Source organism: Arachis ipaensis, chromosome B03 (genome assembly GCF_000816755.2).
Source record: "Arachis ipaensis cultivar K30076 chromosome B03, Araip1.1, whole genome shotgun sequence".
In the NCBI taxonomy this organism is placed as follows: Eukaryota; Viridiplantae; Streptophyta; class Magnoliopsida; order Fabales; family Fabaceae; genus Arachis; species Arachis ipaensis.
In genome coordinates this window covers 102,193,730-102,210,670 of record NC_029787.2, presented here as the reverse complement: position 1 = coordinate 102,210,670, position 16,941 = coordinate 102,193,730, and the positions used below count along the sequence as shown (strand labels likewise).

General features: G+C 35.4%; 3 protein-coding genes across 5 annotated transcripts; all 3 read right to left on the bottom strand.

The window, feature by feature from the left end:
- Nucleotides 555-1,405, bottom strand: LOC107630774 (ACT domain-containing protein ACR3). Of its 2 annotated transcripts, XR_001618394.2 has the most exons (3): nucleotides 1,092-1,405; nucleotides 908-1,012; nucleotides 555-831 (listed from the first exon to the last, which is right to left on the bottom strand). XR_001618394.2 is itself a non-coding variant. In XM_016334002.2 (2 exons), exons 1-2 carry the CDS (start codon nucleotides 1,263-1,265, stop codon nucleotides 962-964), a joined length of 225 nt encoding a protein of 74 aa, XP_016189488.1. In that variant the 5' UTR covers nucleotides 1,266-1,401; the 3' UTR covers nucleotides 938-961. The 2 variants fall into 2 exon arrangements, 1 of the variants encoding a protein (XP_016189488.1); XM_016334002.2 differs by lacking the exon at nucleotides 555-831 and having other exon boundaries at nucleotides 938-1,012; nucleotides 1,092-1,401.
- LOC107630773 (ubiquitin-conjugating enzyme E2 4) lies at nucleotides 2,020-4,580 on the bottom strand. 2 transcript variants are annotated; one of them, XM_016334001.2, is made up of 6 exons: nucleotides 4,561-4,580; nucleotides 4,183-4,262; nucleotides 3,756-3,870; nucleotides 3,562-3,614; nucleotides 3,300-3,428; nucleotides 2,020-2,378 (listed from the first exon to the last, which is right to left on the bottom strand). In XM_016334001.2, the coding sequence occupies exons 1-6, from the start codon at nucleotides 4,563-4,565 to the stop codon at nucleotides 2,245-2,247; spliced, it is 516 nt and encodes a 171-aa protein (XP_016189487.1). In that variant the 5' UTR covers nucleotides 4,566-4,580; the 3' UTR covers nucleotides 2,020-2,244. The 2 variants fall into 2 exon arrangements, with proteins under 2 accessions (XP_016189487.1, XP_020974810.1); XM_021119151.1 differs by lacking the exon at nucleotides 4,561-4,580 and adding an exon at nucleotides 4,362-4,404.
- LOC107630772 (AT-rich interactive domain-containing protein 2) lies at nucleotides 4,977-9,236 on the bottom strand. Its single transcript, XM_021119150.1, has 3 exons — nucleotides 8,801-9,236; nucleotides 7,577-8,687; nucleotides 4,977-6,333 (listed from the first exon to the last, which is right to left on the bottom strand). The coding sequence occupies exons 2-3, from the start codon at nucleotides 8,537-8,539 to the stop codon at nucleotides 5,446-5,448; spliced, it is 1,851 nt and encodes a 616-aa protein (XP_020974809.1). The 5' UTR covers nucleotides 8,540-8,687; nucleotides 8,801-9,236; the 3' UTR covers nucleotides 4,977-5,445.

Below are 16,941 nucleotides of genomic sequence, written 5' to 3'. Positions count from 1 at the left end.
CTAAAATTGTTTACAAAAAGAATTTCTATATTGTTTTTCAAACAAAAAAAACCAATTTTCTCTGCACATAATTTTCTCAAACAAGACATATGACAACAGTCCAAAATTTTTTCCGCACATTCATGGATTAAACCATGTCAAACAATATCAACAAGTGAATATCATTGGACCAAATATAATCATACATGTTTATTTAAGAATCAACCATCAAATTAATAATAATACAAGATGAGAAAGCAAAATTGTGAAATTTCAAAAATTCGTTCCACAAAATGAACAATTGATGTCCTAATAAATTCAAACACTTCAAAAGTTCTTTTTGACTAAGAGATTTGAGGTTTCCAGCATTCAAAAAATCAACACTAAATCCCTGTACAAATTTGGTACCAATTTGGATGAATTAACCATAGTTATTTTAAAACGGAAATAGTAATTCATATATAAGTTGAAAATGACAAAATAAAAATAAAACCTCTTAGCCATTTTGTGATTTTCTTTGTGGTAAAACTTGATTTGCTGGAAGTATGGAATTTAATGAGTTCATCTTGTTCATATTTAACAGAAATTCTGAAATATCAAGAGCTTGATCAATTGCTTTACTAAGTCTTTACCAAGTCTTTTATTTCCTCATTGTTAGTAGCATCAACTGTAAGTTTATTTCATCCATGTGATTAATAGAACTACTTCTGGAGATTATTATAAATTAGGAATAGTTTCTGAATTGAAACTAGAAACTAGAACTTACATCAGCACTAAGCTATTATAATATGCAATGATGCATAAGCATAACAACCCTATTCTGTTGTCTGCACACAATTCTAGCCTAACTCCCTGCATTTCAATAATCATTGTTTATTACTTAAGTACCTAATTAATTATGAGTAATTGGTGGAGTTTAATTAATTACCTCACAAACCCGGCGTTCTATGGCTGCTTCTAAACAGTTAATTACTCTTTCTTTCTAGCTTGCTGTGTTCAAAGCATATCCGTCTATATGCCTGATGAAATACTCCTATATATAAACAAATTCCAAAATAATTAAACTAGTTAATTCATCATTAAGATCACTGAGGAGAATCATATATAAATACCTGAAATGCATAGGCTTCATGGGAGCTAATGGAAGCATGGAAAATGACGTACTGCATATCCGTTAAGGTGCAAACGGTATCAAACATGAGTCTTGGACGGTCCTTACAATCTATGCTCACAATTGAATAACCCTTTTCATCACAGCTTTCAATCCTCACCATTCTCTTCACCATTATCAAACATGACGACCGACTCTCACGCCGCCAAGGAAAACGACGACGACGCAGATGAACGGTGGAGAAACGCCACTGGATTCAGAGAGAAAGCACTGCCTAGGGTTATTAAGTTTGGGGCAAAATGCTAAGGGTAGTTTTGGCATTTTGAAAAAATGGAAGTGGGCTTAATTAGTTATTTTAATTCAAAGACGAGAATATTCGATTTTTAAACAGAATATTCTGTTATCTCATACGATTTTGACTAAATTGAAAAAATAAATAATGTATAGGACCTAATTGAAAAGAAAAAAAAAATATAGAAATCTAATTAAAAATTAGGTAAAACTATAGGAATCAACAGANATGTATATTTTCCTATGATTAAAGTTTCATTATTTCACAAAATATTTTTCGATTATTTTATAATATTTATTAATTACTATTATTTATTTGAATATGTGCATTACACAATCTCATTCTAGTGGCCATAATTTTTATGCTATGGGAATGTGCTTTAAATGTTTGTTTTGAACTATATAGTAATTTATCGGTTTATGTGATTCTTTTCATTCTGAAATAATCAACCATAATTTTTATTATGTTTTATTTATAAGATTGCATTTATTGATTATTTTATGTCATAAATTCAATAAAGTAATGATTACAGTCAGAGAACGGCTAAATTCCAAGATTAAATATAACCATTTCGACTCAATTTAAAAGAAAGGAGAATGAGAGAACAAGTTTAATTAAAACTCTAATAAATGCATTGATATGCAAATCCAGGATGAACGTTCAGAAATTGTAACCTTATATCAGAAAAAGTAATTATCTGAATCATAAATCAATTTACACAACCAACATGGTCCATGGAATAGAAAGAAAGGTTAAAATTTTTCCCTTCAACCTTGAGATTTTGTGTCTTTCAATTCCACTACTCAATAACAAATCATGTACAAGCAACACAGTGAATAATGCAGGTAATGTGAGTGAACATCTAAGGATCAGGTTCCCCCGCAATGGCGTCATCACTAGAGGCATCATATTCTTCTTCACTTAGCTCATCGTCACTCGAATTTTCTTCCTGAGTAGCTCCAATATCTTCTGGCTTGGCATATTTTTCACAATATTCTGTTCATGGATTCTCTCAAGATTAATATACATATAAAAGAAGATGTACATAGAATAGAGTAACAAATTGGGATTGGGTAGACATTAGACTGATATATTCGTCTTTTCAGTCTTTCTCTCAATTGATGCAGGGTCCTAGAATTTAGAATTATACTGGTGCGAAATACTAAATGAGAAGCTGTGAAATTGAACGAATGACAAACATGGCCAATGATATTGTGCAGTTGGCATCTTTCATCATTGCCCTTGTAGCTCAGGATGTATTCTTGGTAGATAGTAGTTAAATGGTAAATGTTGTATTAAACCATATCCGCTTCCACAAACAAAGCGAAAACAAAGATGTTGGCTCTCATTGTAATTAGAAGTTTAGAACTCGTTTTTTATGTCGGTGAAAGGGAGCACTAAGAGAGTAGCAGTAATATGAAACAGCAACTTAAAGATGAATTAATTTGATGAGGAACTCATAACCTAGAACTTGTCAACACATATCATCCCTAACGACGTGTCCCATGATCGACAACAGATTCAACATAATAGCATGATAAGTAGCAAAGCTATATGTTACCACAAGATATTTGGAGCAAGAGATCTCCATTTGAGACCCATTATGCATTGATCCCTAAGGATTGTAACAAAACAGGTCATGCAATTTACCATTACTAAACAACAAAGCAAAAAATCTGCATGACACTGAAATACTAAAAACCAAAATCCTCTTGTAGCAACCCCAAAAGAAAGAAAAATGATAAAGCTCCAGCACAAATCCCAACCTGAAATCTTCTAGCATTTTAAACTAGGACAAGTGTAATAATAATCAATGATAATGAAGAAACGCTCTTACTTATGGTAGAGTGACAGATTACCTCAGTGTTGAGGAAGCATTCTAGAGTTATACCATAGAAACATGACAAGGATTATTACCTTTGACTTTTTGTTCATATGCTGCATGATCTCGCATCATTAAGGCAGCAGCATCACCATTCAACGGATCTGATGCGTTCGGGTACAGAAGAAGTTGAGGAAGAAACACTTCAAACACATTAACAAGGTCTGAGTGGAAATAAGAAAAATGATTACAGAATATTGAGGTGGTGGCTCTATCAAGCAAGGTAAGTACACTAAAAAAATTTCATTTTAACACCAACATATGCAAGGTAAAGCATGATATGACACTATTACTTACCAAACATGGGACTCCAGGTCTGGTTAATAACATCTAAGCAAACTGATCCAGACCTAAAAAAAAAACAGCATCAGTTAGCCACTGAGCTTTGCAAAGTGTTTGTGCAACAGCCAACACAAGTTCCACAGAGGACAATGATTCTGCTTAAACAGGACACAAACAATGAAACTTTTGGACTTTTGTGAAAAACTCACATTTCATCAACATTGGGGTGGTAAATTTTGTTTACAAAACCAATAGAGGGGGACTTATAAGGATAAGCATCAGGTAGCTCCACCCTAATCTTCCACACACCATCTTGATAGGGACCTGCACATGATTCCATAAGAGCAGAAGAAAGGAGAAGGGAAAAAAAATCAGTGTGGAGCACCTTTAAAGTTAACTAGTAGATAACATAATAGATCCTAATAAAATTCATCTTCATTGAGGAGAAAGAATGCTGCAACATCTCTCTACAATTACAAACCCCAGTGCACTAGCCTAATTCAAAACTCAGTAGCTGCTGTTTGAACTGCTGATCTTAAAACACACATAGAGACACAAACTACAAAGCCATGTGAATCTCCAGATTAATGTGAGGAAATTTACAAAAAGTGAAGAAATAAAAGAAAAGAAAATTACTGTCTTTTGGTCCGCGAAATTCTACAAAGAACTCTTGCATGCCATCGTTCATCATTTCCACCTTGTAATCACTCATCATCCTGATGCATATCAATCCAACACCCCAGATGAGAAAAGATAACAACTTTACACAAAAAACTCTTTTCTGAAATCGAAAACAAAAAGAACAAATTACAGACAGTTTCATCAAGTCCATGTCTCGACGTTTGCTTGGAGAAGACAGGGTACAGAGTGAGTGTGTGTGAATCACTGAATTGTGCAGGGGTGAGAAAGGAAAGAAGCAATAATAATAAGAATAAAGATTTATAGGAAGAAAGAGGCTTACTCCACAGTCACACCCAAAAAGGAAGCAGGGTAAAAGAAATTGTGACCACTCACCACATATGAAATGGCGCAGTAATTTTTTCTTGGGAGTTGCGACATTGTTACTTGGAACAGAATATATATCCATAAAGCTCGCACTTTCGGTGATGCTCTTCAACATATAATCTAATATAATCTACACGTTTCTTTGGGTTCAGCTGGAACTAGAGCCATTCTTTTGTCACTTGACCTAGTTTCATGAATGACAAAAATTTATTAAATCTTTTCAATTTTTACTTTTACACATTTTCTTTTTTTTTTTTCCATAGAATCTCTCAGCCCAATAAGCCAGAGACTAATTCATCGCAAAAACTCTGTTTAAAGATTTATTGCTGACCAATAGATTAGGAAGGTTGAGTCTGGCTGGTCAATGGGGATCACTTTTTATTATTATTTAAATGTGACATTTAGAAAAGCTGAATAAATAAGAGAAGAAGAAAATCTATAGTTGAAACAAAACTCAAATGCCCAATCCAACCAAAAAGTAAAAATAGGAATCAATACATTGATCCAGACTAAAGATATGGTTGATCCCTTACAATCACAATGTTCTTTTCTCTTCTAATCGCATTATGTCTCTCTTAGAAATACATTGATCATCAACCATCTAACACAATGCTCCTACTTTATCCAAACTTGTAACCATCTACAGCAAGAACAAGCTAAGGGTTTGCCCAACGGTCAGACTACAAGACTAGTTTTACAGGAATAAGAATGCAGCCGCCAATAAGCACTGCATAGTTGGTAATCAAAAACACCAGAACAAGCCCAAGTTTTTTCTATCCCTCTGTATGACATCAAAATTCCAGTGTTTGAAAGCATTGAACCACAGAAATGTTTCCTAGACCTCAAAATGGTTCAGACCCGTTTGCATCAAAATCTTTTACTCCAATGTTGTCTTTAATCTAAATCAGTGCATTGCTTATTCAGTGAACACTCCAGGAAATTGGAACCTGGGATTTTGAGAGCTCCCATCCCAAAACCTTCGCTAAAAGATCCGAACTCCACTTCATCTTCATCACTATCAACACTATTTGGAGTCACACGGTTCTGATAGCTTCTTAGTTGAATAAGATACATATTAAAGTAATAACTCACCAAGTCCCTTCTTGTCTTGTCTGGAAAGTATCTTGATTTGTTGCTCCAGAAACACTTGTTTTGAGATGGAAAACTCTGACTCATCAAATCCTTGAATCTCTTTTCATCTTCGATTGTCCATTGAAGTGAAATTTCCTCACCCATGCGATCGAACCCCCAATGATAAAATGCAGAACCCAGGTCACGCCTCAATTTCATCCTTCTTTCAGCAATATGAAATCTAACACACTCAACAGAACCTTTAAAATGGCACTCACAATTGCCTTGTCTTCCTCTCCCTACAAGATCCGTTTCACTTGGAAGATCTAAGTCATGTTTCTGAGGCCATACTCGAGTGCCTAACCACTTTGAGTCACTCTCACAAACTTCACCTGTCCATTCTGGGACATCTGCTTGATAAAGAGGACCCACAGAAACATGCTTTTCCTGGAAATCATTTGCAGACTGTTCAATCACTGTCCTTGCAGTCGATGAATCTACTGTTGCAGTTGTTTTATGCAAGAAACAATTTTCGGCCTCTGTATTGACTGAACTTGTTAATTTTTTCCCATTGGCAGAACCTGAATTGCAACAAGAGCATGTGCGAGATTTAACATGTGCTGGCAGCCTTTCACTACATCTCAGTCTTGGAGAAGAATGGTAACGAGGTGCAACGTGATCCTCGTACATATCAGGGCACATCTTCTGCTTCTGTAAAATATACAGTTAAATGCAACAGCATCATAAATTTAAACATTCCAATTTAAAATCTTGTATCCTATAATAAATGCATAACCATTTATCAGTAATTAAATTTAAAAGTAAGATTCCCTAAAGAATTCATGATCAAGGACATACCATAGTATTAAAAAGATACACATCAAGACCTAACTGCTTCCAAAAGCAACTCTCTAACTCATATCCTTCATGTCATTTACACTTAGTAGGACTTTATTACCAATCTTCTCATTTGGATAAATCGTCTTAGGTGCAATTAGGAGCTTTAATATTCTAATTAATGAGAACTTAGTTTTAACTAAATTTTGAAATTTGTTTCAAAACTAGTTATTTTAATGTAAAAGTATATTAAAGTACATTAAAAATGTTAACAACATAAATAGATCTAGCAGTTTATATCTGAAGCCAACCCATTTAAAGATATATTACTTGTAATTGGAAAGACAGCTGGCTTTTTTCGCTTGAACCTGTACATGGAAAACTGAGATCCTCGAATTCAAATTTGATTAAAAGCTATGGTAATAGTATTGGTGTAATTTCTATGCACATCCCTAACGGAAGTTAAGATCCTAGTGCACAGAGCTTCGTGGAAGGTCGTATGTGTATAACCTACCCCCATGAGCAAAAAAGGCTGTTTCAATGACAAGGACACGTGACCAGCAAGTCACAAGTTACAAAAATTTTGTTAACGCCTCACTTTTTTTTAGCAAACTCTATACTGCAGTTAAAGTTCTTGATGGAAAATTAACACAAATGTTCCCTTTTGTACTAGTTACTGAACGAAAAAAAGGTGACAAACAACAATGACAAATATAACAACAAAGCCTGATTCCATTAGGTGGGGTTGGTTACATGATTTAAACAATGCCATTGCATCCAGTCATGGAGGGTTAAAAAGTTTAGAGATTAGTGCTGTAAATTTGAATTGAATCAAGCCAAGTAAAATTCGCGGGCTCGGCCAATTCCATCCAATTTTGGTATAACTTTATATTGAATTGTTGACTTTTAGCCATACTGAGATTGTCTGAACAGGAAAGAAACTAACAGATTGAGATCATATATACCTACATGTAAGCAGAATAAGGACACCACAATACTTGACATATATAAGTACAATGATAATTGATCATTCACGTGAAATGTACCAATTCACTTCAAGATATGAAGAAATGAAAACATACTATGGATAAAATCATTGTGTGCATTGCAATTATACCTGTGAAGAAGGTGTTTCATTGTTAGGTTGTGCGCATGGTTTCACCAACCGAGCCTCTCTTGCCCTCAGTAACTGGATGAAAAAGTCATTGCCTTTATACTCCTTCCACTTTGATGGTTTTGGTAATGGTTGCTGTAAAGGAACAAAGGGATGCTTTGCAACTTGCCTAACCCAGTTCAGCATTCCAGATAATGGTTCCCGTTTGCGCTTGCGAGAGCCAACTCCATTCTCAGCAATTGACGCGTTCAAGGTGACAGAGTATTCCTTAACACCATTACAAGCTTTTTCGTCATCATCAACATGGGAGTGTTGGACATCCTCATATGTATTTATTTTCTGAGTTTTGGTGTCCAATACATTTGGATCTTCCTTGTGGTTAACCAAATCAATATATTCTTTTATTCCATTTGATTCCATCTTTGCAAGCCCGTCATCTTTATCCTTTACGTTTAGAGATAATAGGCCTCTCAATTCTTTCTCTAGCTCTAACAGCAATGACTTAAAACCCCAATCACGCCCATGATTTTCGTTTCTGAAACTCTTCTCTTTGAAAGTCTTCCTGAGCCATTCTTCAAACTCATTCAGATACTTATCAAAAATTAATTTCATCGATGCCAAAACTTGGTGGTTCAAACCCATTTCCTTTGACACATAACCCCACAATCCTTTTCTTGACACAAAATCATATCCACCTATTTCCTTCACAAGAGAGAAGAGTTTGTACAAATCCACTGCTTGTCCATCACCCAGCAAAACCGGCATAGGCCGAACAATGCCACGAGAACAACTCTCCTTTAGATAAACCGGAAAAACTTCATCAAACAAGGTTTTAACTTTGTCATGGTCATCATTATCACTGTGATCGTTTAGATTCCTACAGTCATTACCATTACATACATCAAATATCTCAACTTCATTGAAATCTAAGGACGACCCATTTGACCAAGTTGACCATCCTGCCATGAACGTTGATTCCTTTCTTAAAGGCCTTATATCTCTTGGCCAAAAGAAACCCTAACAACCATAAAAACAGCAGCAGCAACAACAACGACAAATCCTAGCTTGCCATTTTCTAAACGTTGATCTCACAATTCAAAATTAACAGAGACAGCTGCCCAATATAGAACAAATATTGACACAGATTATACAGTGATTTGGATTCATAGAATTGGCAAAAGGGCATAACGGGTGTGAACATTTGGCGGGTTCAGTTGGAAGATTTACCTCGTGATCAAGGTTTCTATGGTCTCTAAAGGCATCACAGAACTGTGGTTGGAGCAGAGAGTCGAGATAGATGAATGTGGTTGCCTCAAGAGAGCCGAGATTGAGATTGAGATTAGAATCTGGGAATGTTGAACATTGACGGTGTTGCAAGATAGAGCTAAGATTTCAATGCTAGAAACGAACGAACAAAAAACGAAGAGAATTAGAAACATATATAGCTGCAGAGGCAACAAAAGGACGAGGAGGAGGGATAAAACAGCCGAATTAAAAGATTTATGGTGGCAATTATCGAAACAAAGTCCCCTTCTCTCTTTTCTCTTCTCTCTGGATTTTCTCTCTTCCTTCCCCTTGGTTCCAGTTTCCACTCAATAGAGGGCACAATAATGAACAAGCATTGTTCTTTGGAAATGATAATAAATTACCTAGGGTTATGCATATGTTACTTGGGCTTATGAAATAAATACCTTCAAGTGCATTCAGATCCGATTAGGGGTGTTTATGGGTCGGTCAGATCGGATTGAAGTAGACCTAGACTTAGGTTTAAAATGACAACGGGTCTATTTTGATTCAATTCGAAGTAATTCGAAAAAAAAAATCAGGTTAAACCAAGGGTAATCCAAAACAAAATCCGAATTCAACCCAAAAATAACATTGGGTAAAAAAAAACTCGAACCAGACAAAATATGTCTCGGGTCTGGGCCGGGCCGGGTCTTGAACATCCCTAAATCCGACCCGTTTAAACTCGATCTTAAATAGGTTAAGCTGTAGCTGCCTGTGTATTAGTGGTAAAGATATTTGTCTCTTAGGTAATCATACTAGGCTTAGTCTTTGATAAAAGGTGTTCTTGAGCCGGTCCGACTCGAAAATTCGGTCCAAACTTGACTATTTTTGGATTAATTTAACCCAATTTTATTGTAACCCGGTTAAATCAAAAGTTTCAATAAATAGTTCAATTAATTTATTAAATCGGATTCCAATTAAAACTCGGGTCACCCGAACCCAGTTTGTTAAACCCGCATAAAAAAATATGTCATAAGACTTTAAATACGTATTTTGGTATAATTGACTTAATTATTATTATAAGACTTTAAATTATTATTATTATTAGACTTCAATTATTACGTGAATATTGCAATGTTATAGAATAATTGTTTTCAAAAATTTAGAGATTTAAAGACGTAGAATCCAAACTTTGGTGATGTCATAATGTACTATAAAAAATTATATGTCTTTTTAATTAATTTCAATCTTACTGTTTTATTTTTAATCAAACTTGTTGAATAAGAAATAGATCAAAGAACTATAAAATTAAAATTTATGAACAAATTCAAGTTCAAATATAGATATCAACTTTTCAATAACAAATACGTTTTTTTCTTCTTTATAAATCAATGTCATCATAATTTTTTGGTATAAAATTTGTCAAGATCCAAAAATGGCTTATATAACAATAACAATAGAGAAATAAATAAAATAACAAAATATTACTTTTTCATCCCTTCAAGGGTCATTATGCTCTGCTAGGGTTTTTTAGGGGTGAGCATGGGTAGCGGGTACCCGATTACCCACCCGAACCCGAACCAAACCAATCAAATTGGTTCTGGAACCGACGGGTAATCGGGTCCAACCCGAACCAAACCAATGACATTTGCTGATGATTGGTTCGGTATCGGTTTGGTGGCGCGGAACCTGAACCAACCCGTATACCCGATCATAATTAATTAAATAATATATATATATATGACTTTTTATGTGTTTTCTAACTCATAACCCTAATCCTATCTCACTAATGTTTAGATTTTAATGTGTTTTAGATTTAGCTTCTTTCAAAGATTATTCACTAGACTTTTGTATTTAACTTCTAATATTTTTATTGCACTTTTATATTTTCATTAGACAAGATTATTTACTATTAATATGTTTGGATTTTGATGAGTTTAGTTTTTAATGTCTTTGGTGTTTAATATGTTTGCATTATTTTTGTTGATGTTACATGTTTATTGTATTTGTTGAATTTTTAATTTTTAACATAAAAATTTGCCAATTTTTTTTTAATTTCAAACATAACCCTAATCCTATCTCATTAATGTTTAAATTTTAATGTGTTTTGGTTTTAGCTTCTTTCAAAGATTATTCACTAGACTTTTGTATTTAACTTCTAATATTTTTATTGCACTTTTATATTTTCATTAGATAAGATTATTTACTATTAATATGTTTGGATTTTGATGAGTTTAGTTTTTAATGTATTTGGTATTTAATATGTTTGCATTATTTCTGTTGATGTTACATGTTTATTGTATTTCTTAAATTTTTAAGATAAAAATTTGCCAATTTGGTTTTTTTTTATGAATTTCAAAGTCATCGGGTACCCGCTACCCAAACCGAACCAATCCGCTCTTAATCGGTTTGGTTTGGTTCGGGTACAAGCACAAAAAATACAAATCCGAACCAAACCAAACCAATTACTTTTTTATCAGTTCGGTTCTAATTTTACCTTGAACCCGAACCAAACCAACCCGTACTCACCCCTAGGGTTTCTAACTTAACAGAGCTTCTGTGCCGTCAAGGTCAACGTTTTATACACATACCACAATTTCATTCCTAACTCAGACTCATCATACAACGCAGGTTCTTCTCTATCCTTTTCTCTTGACATTACTTCTCTGAATCATAACAGAAAGTGGAGGAAAATTAATCGGTTCCGTTCCTTTGAGTAATGAAGAGAGTGATGATGTGATATAATTGTCAAAAAAAATATAAAAGGGGCTATTCACAACTGAATTAATAGTCTGGTTGAAAGACCTTTTGCTGATAAATTCTTCTCAACTGGAACCATGGATGGGGCGCTTAAAGCAATTTGGGGGAGACTAGTAGGGTTTCGAGTAAAGGAGATTGATCACAATCAATTCCAATTCTTTTTCAATAACGAGTGGGATGTTATCAGAATTGAGAGAGGCTCTCCATAGCTTTTCAAGGACTATGCTCTCCATGCCTAGCGTTGAAAAGAAGGGGTATACATTGGAGAACAACTAATCAATAAGATACCAATATGGGCCAAATTTGGGCATTCTTGAAACCTTTAAGATGCTGGAGGTTGCTCGAAAGCTTGGTGAAGGGCTCGGTAAGGTGATAAATATGGGACTATTTGATATTAAAGGGATAGGGACACGTATCATCAAAGCAAGGGTGGTTATTGATGAAAATCGAGCTGTAAAAGACTCTCTTAAAGTCGTTAGTCCTAACAAGTCTCCAATTGGAGTGGTGATTCGGTATGAAAGGCTAGAGATGGTGTGTATGTACTGTACAATTATAGGCCATGACCACAAAACATGCATTGTATTTTTGGAGGATATAAAGAAAATAAGGTTAAGGGAGGATAAGATAGGCAAATGAATCAGAGTTGTTGATCAAATTGGTATAAGGGTAGAGACTAAGGAGGATGAAAGGAGAAAGGGAAAAGAGAGCTTTCAAGCGGGTCAGCCCATTCACAGAAAAAAACCGTTCTCAAAATGCCTGGTAGATGAATTTTTAAACTTGAGTGTCAAAGACAAAAAAAAAGGTACGATCAAGGAGTCAAGAGTCCTACCAAAAACGAAAAACATTATGAGAAAAAGGAGAATGATAGGAGTATAGAGAATGCTATGGTTATAAGCTCAAATCAGATTCAGTTGGGAGGAACTAGTAGTTTCCAAATGAAGCATGGTAACATAGGGGTCCTAACTAAAAATCGCATGCCAAGTACTCCTACTACAGAATACTCCGTTAAATATAAAAGGCTAAAATAGATGGCTAGATCAAACCATAGAAGGATAGAGATATTGTCCGGAACTAAAATAAGGGTTGAAGATGAACTGGAGATAGTTTTAGAATCATTAATGGGAGGAGTTGTTGGAGATATGGATCAAGAGATGGTGGAGGGTGCCAGTCGTTTAGTGGCACCCAATGCACCATGAGAGTCCTAATGTGGAACTATCACGATTTAGGGAGGCCCCTGACAGTCCACAATCTTAAAGAGATGTGCCAATCCCACTCTCTCAAGGTGGTTTTTCTTTGTGAAACTAAAAATCAATCTCAAATGGTGGAACGTAAAGTCAGATCATGCGGATATCAAAGCTTCACATTAGTGGACCCGAATAGAACATAAGGAGGAATGACTCTAGCATGGAAAGATTATGTGGAGGTACAAATTCTATTTAAAAACTCTTTTTTCATTATTGCTTTGGTTAAAGATGAGAATAAGAATGTAAGTTAGGGGTTGGTTGGAGTTTACTTGAGCACTAATGAGCTTACTCGAATCAATCAATTGGAAGAAATCTATTCTCGACTTCAGCAATTTGAAAGTAGCTTTATCATCTTGGGCGACTTCAATACAATTACAAATTATGGAGAAAAGGAGGGAGGGAATATGAGGTCTGATGCCTCCATTGAAATTTTAATGGTTTCATTGACGATAATCAATTGATTGATCTTGAGATGATAGTATAGCGGTTCACATGGTCAAATAGGAAGGATGGAGAGGTGTTAATTAGGGAGAGGCTTGATCGTTTTATGGCTGGAATGGCTTGGAGGGAGACTTATGTAGATGCGGTGGTAAGAAGATTATCGAAGAATAGTTCGGATCACGCTCCTCTCTTACTTGATTTGGATCTTCCAAGATGGTCTACTAAAAGAAGATTTAAATTTCAGGAGCGGTGGTGTGAGATGGAGGATATAAGGACACTAATAGCAGTAGTTTGGAGTATGAAAGTTAATAGCTCACCTATATACGTTTTAGCATAGAAATTAAAGTGTTGTAGGCACCGTCTAGTGCAATGGCAGTAGAATAACAAATCTAACTCTAAAAAGGTAGTTGAAAAACTAAATCTTAGGTTAGAACAGTTGAGGATAGCGGGTTATTTTGGTGAGCCAGAGGTGTTAAAAGTAGAGAAAAAAAATTAGAAGAGGGGCTATCAAAAGAAGAAAGCTTTTGGAAGAAAAAATCAAGATGCAAGTAGCTGAAAGAAGGGGATAGTAATACAAAGTTCTTTCATCAGAAGTTCCAAGCTAGAAACCGAAAAAAAAATAAAAATTTGGAGACTATCTTGGAACGATGGTGAGATGGCTTCAAATCCACAGAATATTGCTCTAGTGGCTGAAAATTATTTCAAGGAAATATTTTCATCCGCTAACCCATTAGGACCTGGTGACATATTCAATGATTTCAGTCCTCCGGTTACAGTTTTCATAAACTGGAGGCTAATAAGACCAATCTCTATGGAGGAAACCAAGAGATCCACTTTCAGCGTTTGTCCTCAAAGTGCTCCAGGTGAGGATGACTTCACAGCACGGTTTTTCCAGTTTTATCGGGACATTGTTAGTGGTGATATTTTTAAGGCGGTTCTAGTTTTTTTGGTGGAGGTAAAATGCTCAAGGCATATACAGATTTGCTTGATCCCTAACATTGCGGATGCTAGAGACATGTCACAGGTTAGGCCTATTAGCTTATCCTCAGTCTTTTATAAGATTATTTCTAAAATTCTAGTACATAGACTTCAGAAGTTTATGAATAATTTAATAAGTCCAAACTAGAGTGCATTTTTAAAGGGTAGATTAATTTCTGCCAATATCCTAATAACTCATGAATGTATGCACTACCTCAAAACTAAGAGGTGGGGATTGAAATGTGAAATGACTATTAAATTGGATATGAGTAAAACATATGATAGAGTTGAGTGGAATTTTTTATGGTTCATTATGGAGAGAATGGATTTTAGAACCAAATGGATTTCTTGGATTAGAGAACTGGTCACTACTATTTCTTACTCTTTTCTTGTAGAAGGTCAACCTTATGACTTTTTTAAGCCAACCAGGGGTATTCGACAAGGAGATCTCTTATCACCTTGTATATTTTTATTCTGTGTGGAAGAATTATCCTACCTATTACACAAGGCAGAACAAAATAGGTCTATTCAGGGGATTCAGATTCACATAAGGTCTCCAACATTCAATCATCTTCTCTTTGCTGATGACTTTATCTTATTTGGGAAGGCTAATGAGGAACCATGCAACAATATCCTATGTCTACTCAATGAATATGAGATGTTTATCGGACAGAAAGTTAACCTCCACAAATAAGCAATTTTTTTCAGTCAAAACATCTTACTCTCCAGACTCTCCAGAAGACAACAGCTAGCATATTTACTTAACATAGAGCATGTGGGAGCCCAAGATAAAATCTAGGCCTTCTATCTATTATTTAGAGATCTAAAAAGTCTACATTTGGTGCAATAAGGGATAAAGTTTAGAAAAGAGTTCAGACTTGGAAGAGGAATATGTTATCAGCAGGTGGCAGACATGTTTTAATCAGAGCTGTCGGAAAAACTATTACAATATATACGCTTTAACGTTTCAAGCTTCCGACTTCTCTAGTGAAAGAAATACACAGGATTCTAAGACAGTTTTTGTAGGGTCAGAAGGGAATGGAGAGAAAAATGGCTTAGGTTAGTTGGGATTATATAACCAGACCTAAAAAGAAAGGTGGATTGGATTCAAAGATCTCAGAGCCTAGACCTAGCCTTGCTAGGTAAATAGTTTTGGCGAATTACTACTAAGCCTAATTCACTACTTGCGCATATGCTCAAAGAAAAATACTATAGATATACTAACCCCCTTTTGGCAGATAAAGGAACACAACCTTCTTGGGGTTGGCAAAGTCTACCGGAGGGAAAAAAAGTGGTAATAAAGGGGGTTGAGATGGAGTATAGGATCTAGCACAAATGTTCGTATCTAAGAGGACCCATGGTTACCCCCACCCTACCCTTTTAGACTCAGTAACAACCACAATCCAGTAATAGACATCAATTGGATACATGATTTACTTACAGTGGATGGAATATGGAATAAAGAGCAAGTTGAAGTAGTTTTCTCTCCTGAGCTCAGTTCGCAAATTCTCTCCCTGCTACTATATGACGATGGTGAGGACAAGCTTGAATGGGCCTGGAATAAGAGGAAGCAATACGATGTGGCCCCAGAATACTGTGTGGCTTATGATTTTTTTCATGCGCCAATTGAGCACCTTCCAATTGTGATGACAAATTCAACGCTTTGAAAATTAATTTGGGGGTTAAAATTACCATCCAAAGTAAAAACTTTTCTAGGTAGAGCAACCCATGAAATATTACCTATACTCAATTTGATCAACCAGAGATTCTCAGATACTTCAGCAATGTGTCTAAGATACGAAAATGACAATGAAACAATCCTTCACGCTTTGGTGCAATACGGTCCTGCTCCTGAGATTTGGTCTTCCTCTCTTTTTGTGAATGCTATAGTGCAAAATGGAACCATAGAGTTTGCAGTCTGGTGGCAAACGACAAGTAGAGCCATTGGAAGAGGATGTTCTTCTATGGTCCTCCTTGCATCTCTGTGTTGGGCATTGTGGAAGGCGAGAAATTTGGAAGTCTTCGAAGGTGAGAAGATGGCAGCAACAGTAATTGTGAAAATAGCAAAGAAGCTTCAGCAATAAATGACTCAAGTTATAGAGCACCGTTCTTTGTGAATTCCCAATCTCTTATGTTAGTTTTCTTTTTGCTAGTATTTGGTGTTTATCAAAGTGGGAGATCACTTTTTTCTTTTGTCTTTGTCCATATAATGGACAATGTATTTCTTTTTTACAAAACAATGCAATTACATATCTTCGGAAAAAAAAGTTTGTCAAGATTCGGATTTTATCCGGTTTAGACCCGATTTTATTGTGGCCCAATAATAGTGTGATTTCACTAACTTTAATGTTGGATAAGAGTCTCAAAAATAAACCCGGTTATATAGGGTCGGATCCGAATCAAGGTGAACCCGGCTTCACCCGGCCCCATGTGCACCCCTGTCTCCAATATCAGGTAGGTTGTGGTTGAAAAGGAGCCTTCTAAATCTACTATATGTGAGTAGGTATGTCACTATGTGTTGTGTTCGCTGAAAAAATAGGTTGGTTAAGCTAAAATGACTCGACTTGATGAGATAATATAATAATATTTTAAAATAGGGGGCTCAAGATCTAACCTGACCTGAAACTTGGCATGAATTTGAAGTATATTTTTTCAAGTTAGAATTTGTCATTTTTTAACCGATATTATTTTCGTGCATATCATGATTCAGTAAGTCCG

Bases quoted from the DNA above. Each gene is read 5' to 3' on its own strand.
- LOC107630774 (XM_016334002.2), bottom strand. From the start codon at position 1,265: ATGGTGAAGAGAATGGTGAGGATTGAAAGCTGTGATGAAAAGGGTTAT. The intron at 1,013-1,091 runs GTATTTATATAT...GTTTATATATAG, and splicing joins ATGAAGCCTATGCATTTCAG to GAGTATTTCATCAGGCATAT.
- LOC107630773 (XM_021119151.1), bottom strand. The intron at 3,871-4,182 runs GTAATTTTCTTT...AATCATGTGCAG, and splicing joins ATTTCGCGGACCAAAAGACA to GTCCCTATCAAGATGGTGTG. The intron at 3,429-3,561 runs GTAAGTAATAGT...ATTTCCACTCAG, and splicing joins GACCTGGAGTCCCATGTTTG to ACCTTGTTAATGTGTTTGAA.
- LOC107630772 (XM_021119150.1), bottom strand. From the start codon at position 8,539: ATGGCAGGATGGTCAACTTGGTCAAATGGGTCGTCCTTAGATTTCAAT. The intron at 6,334-7,576 runs GTATAATTGCAA...TATATTTTACAG, and splicing joins ATGAAACACCTTCTTCACAG to AAGCAGAAGATGTGCCCTGA.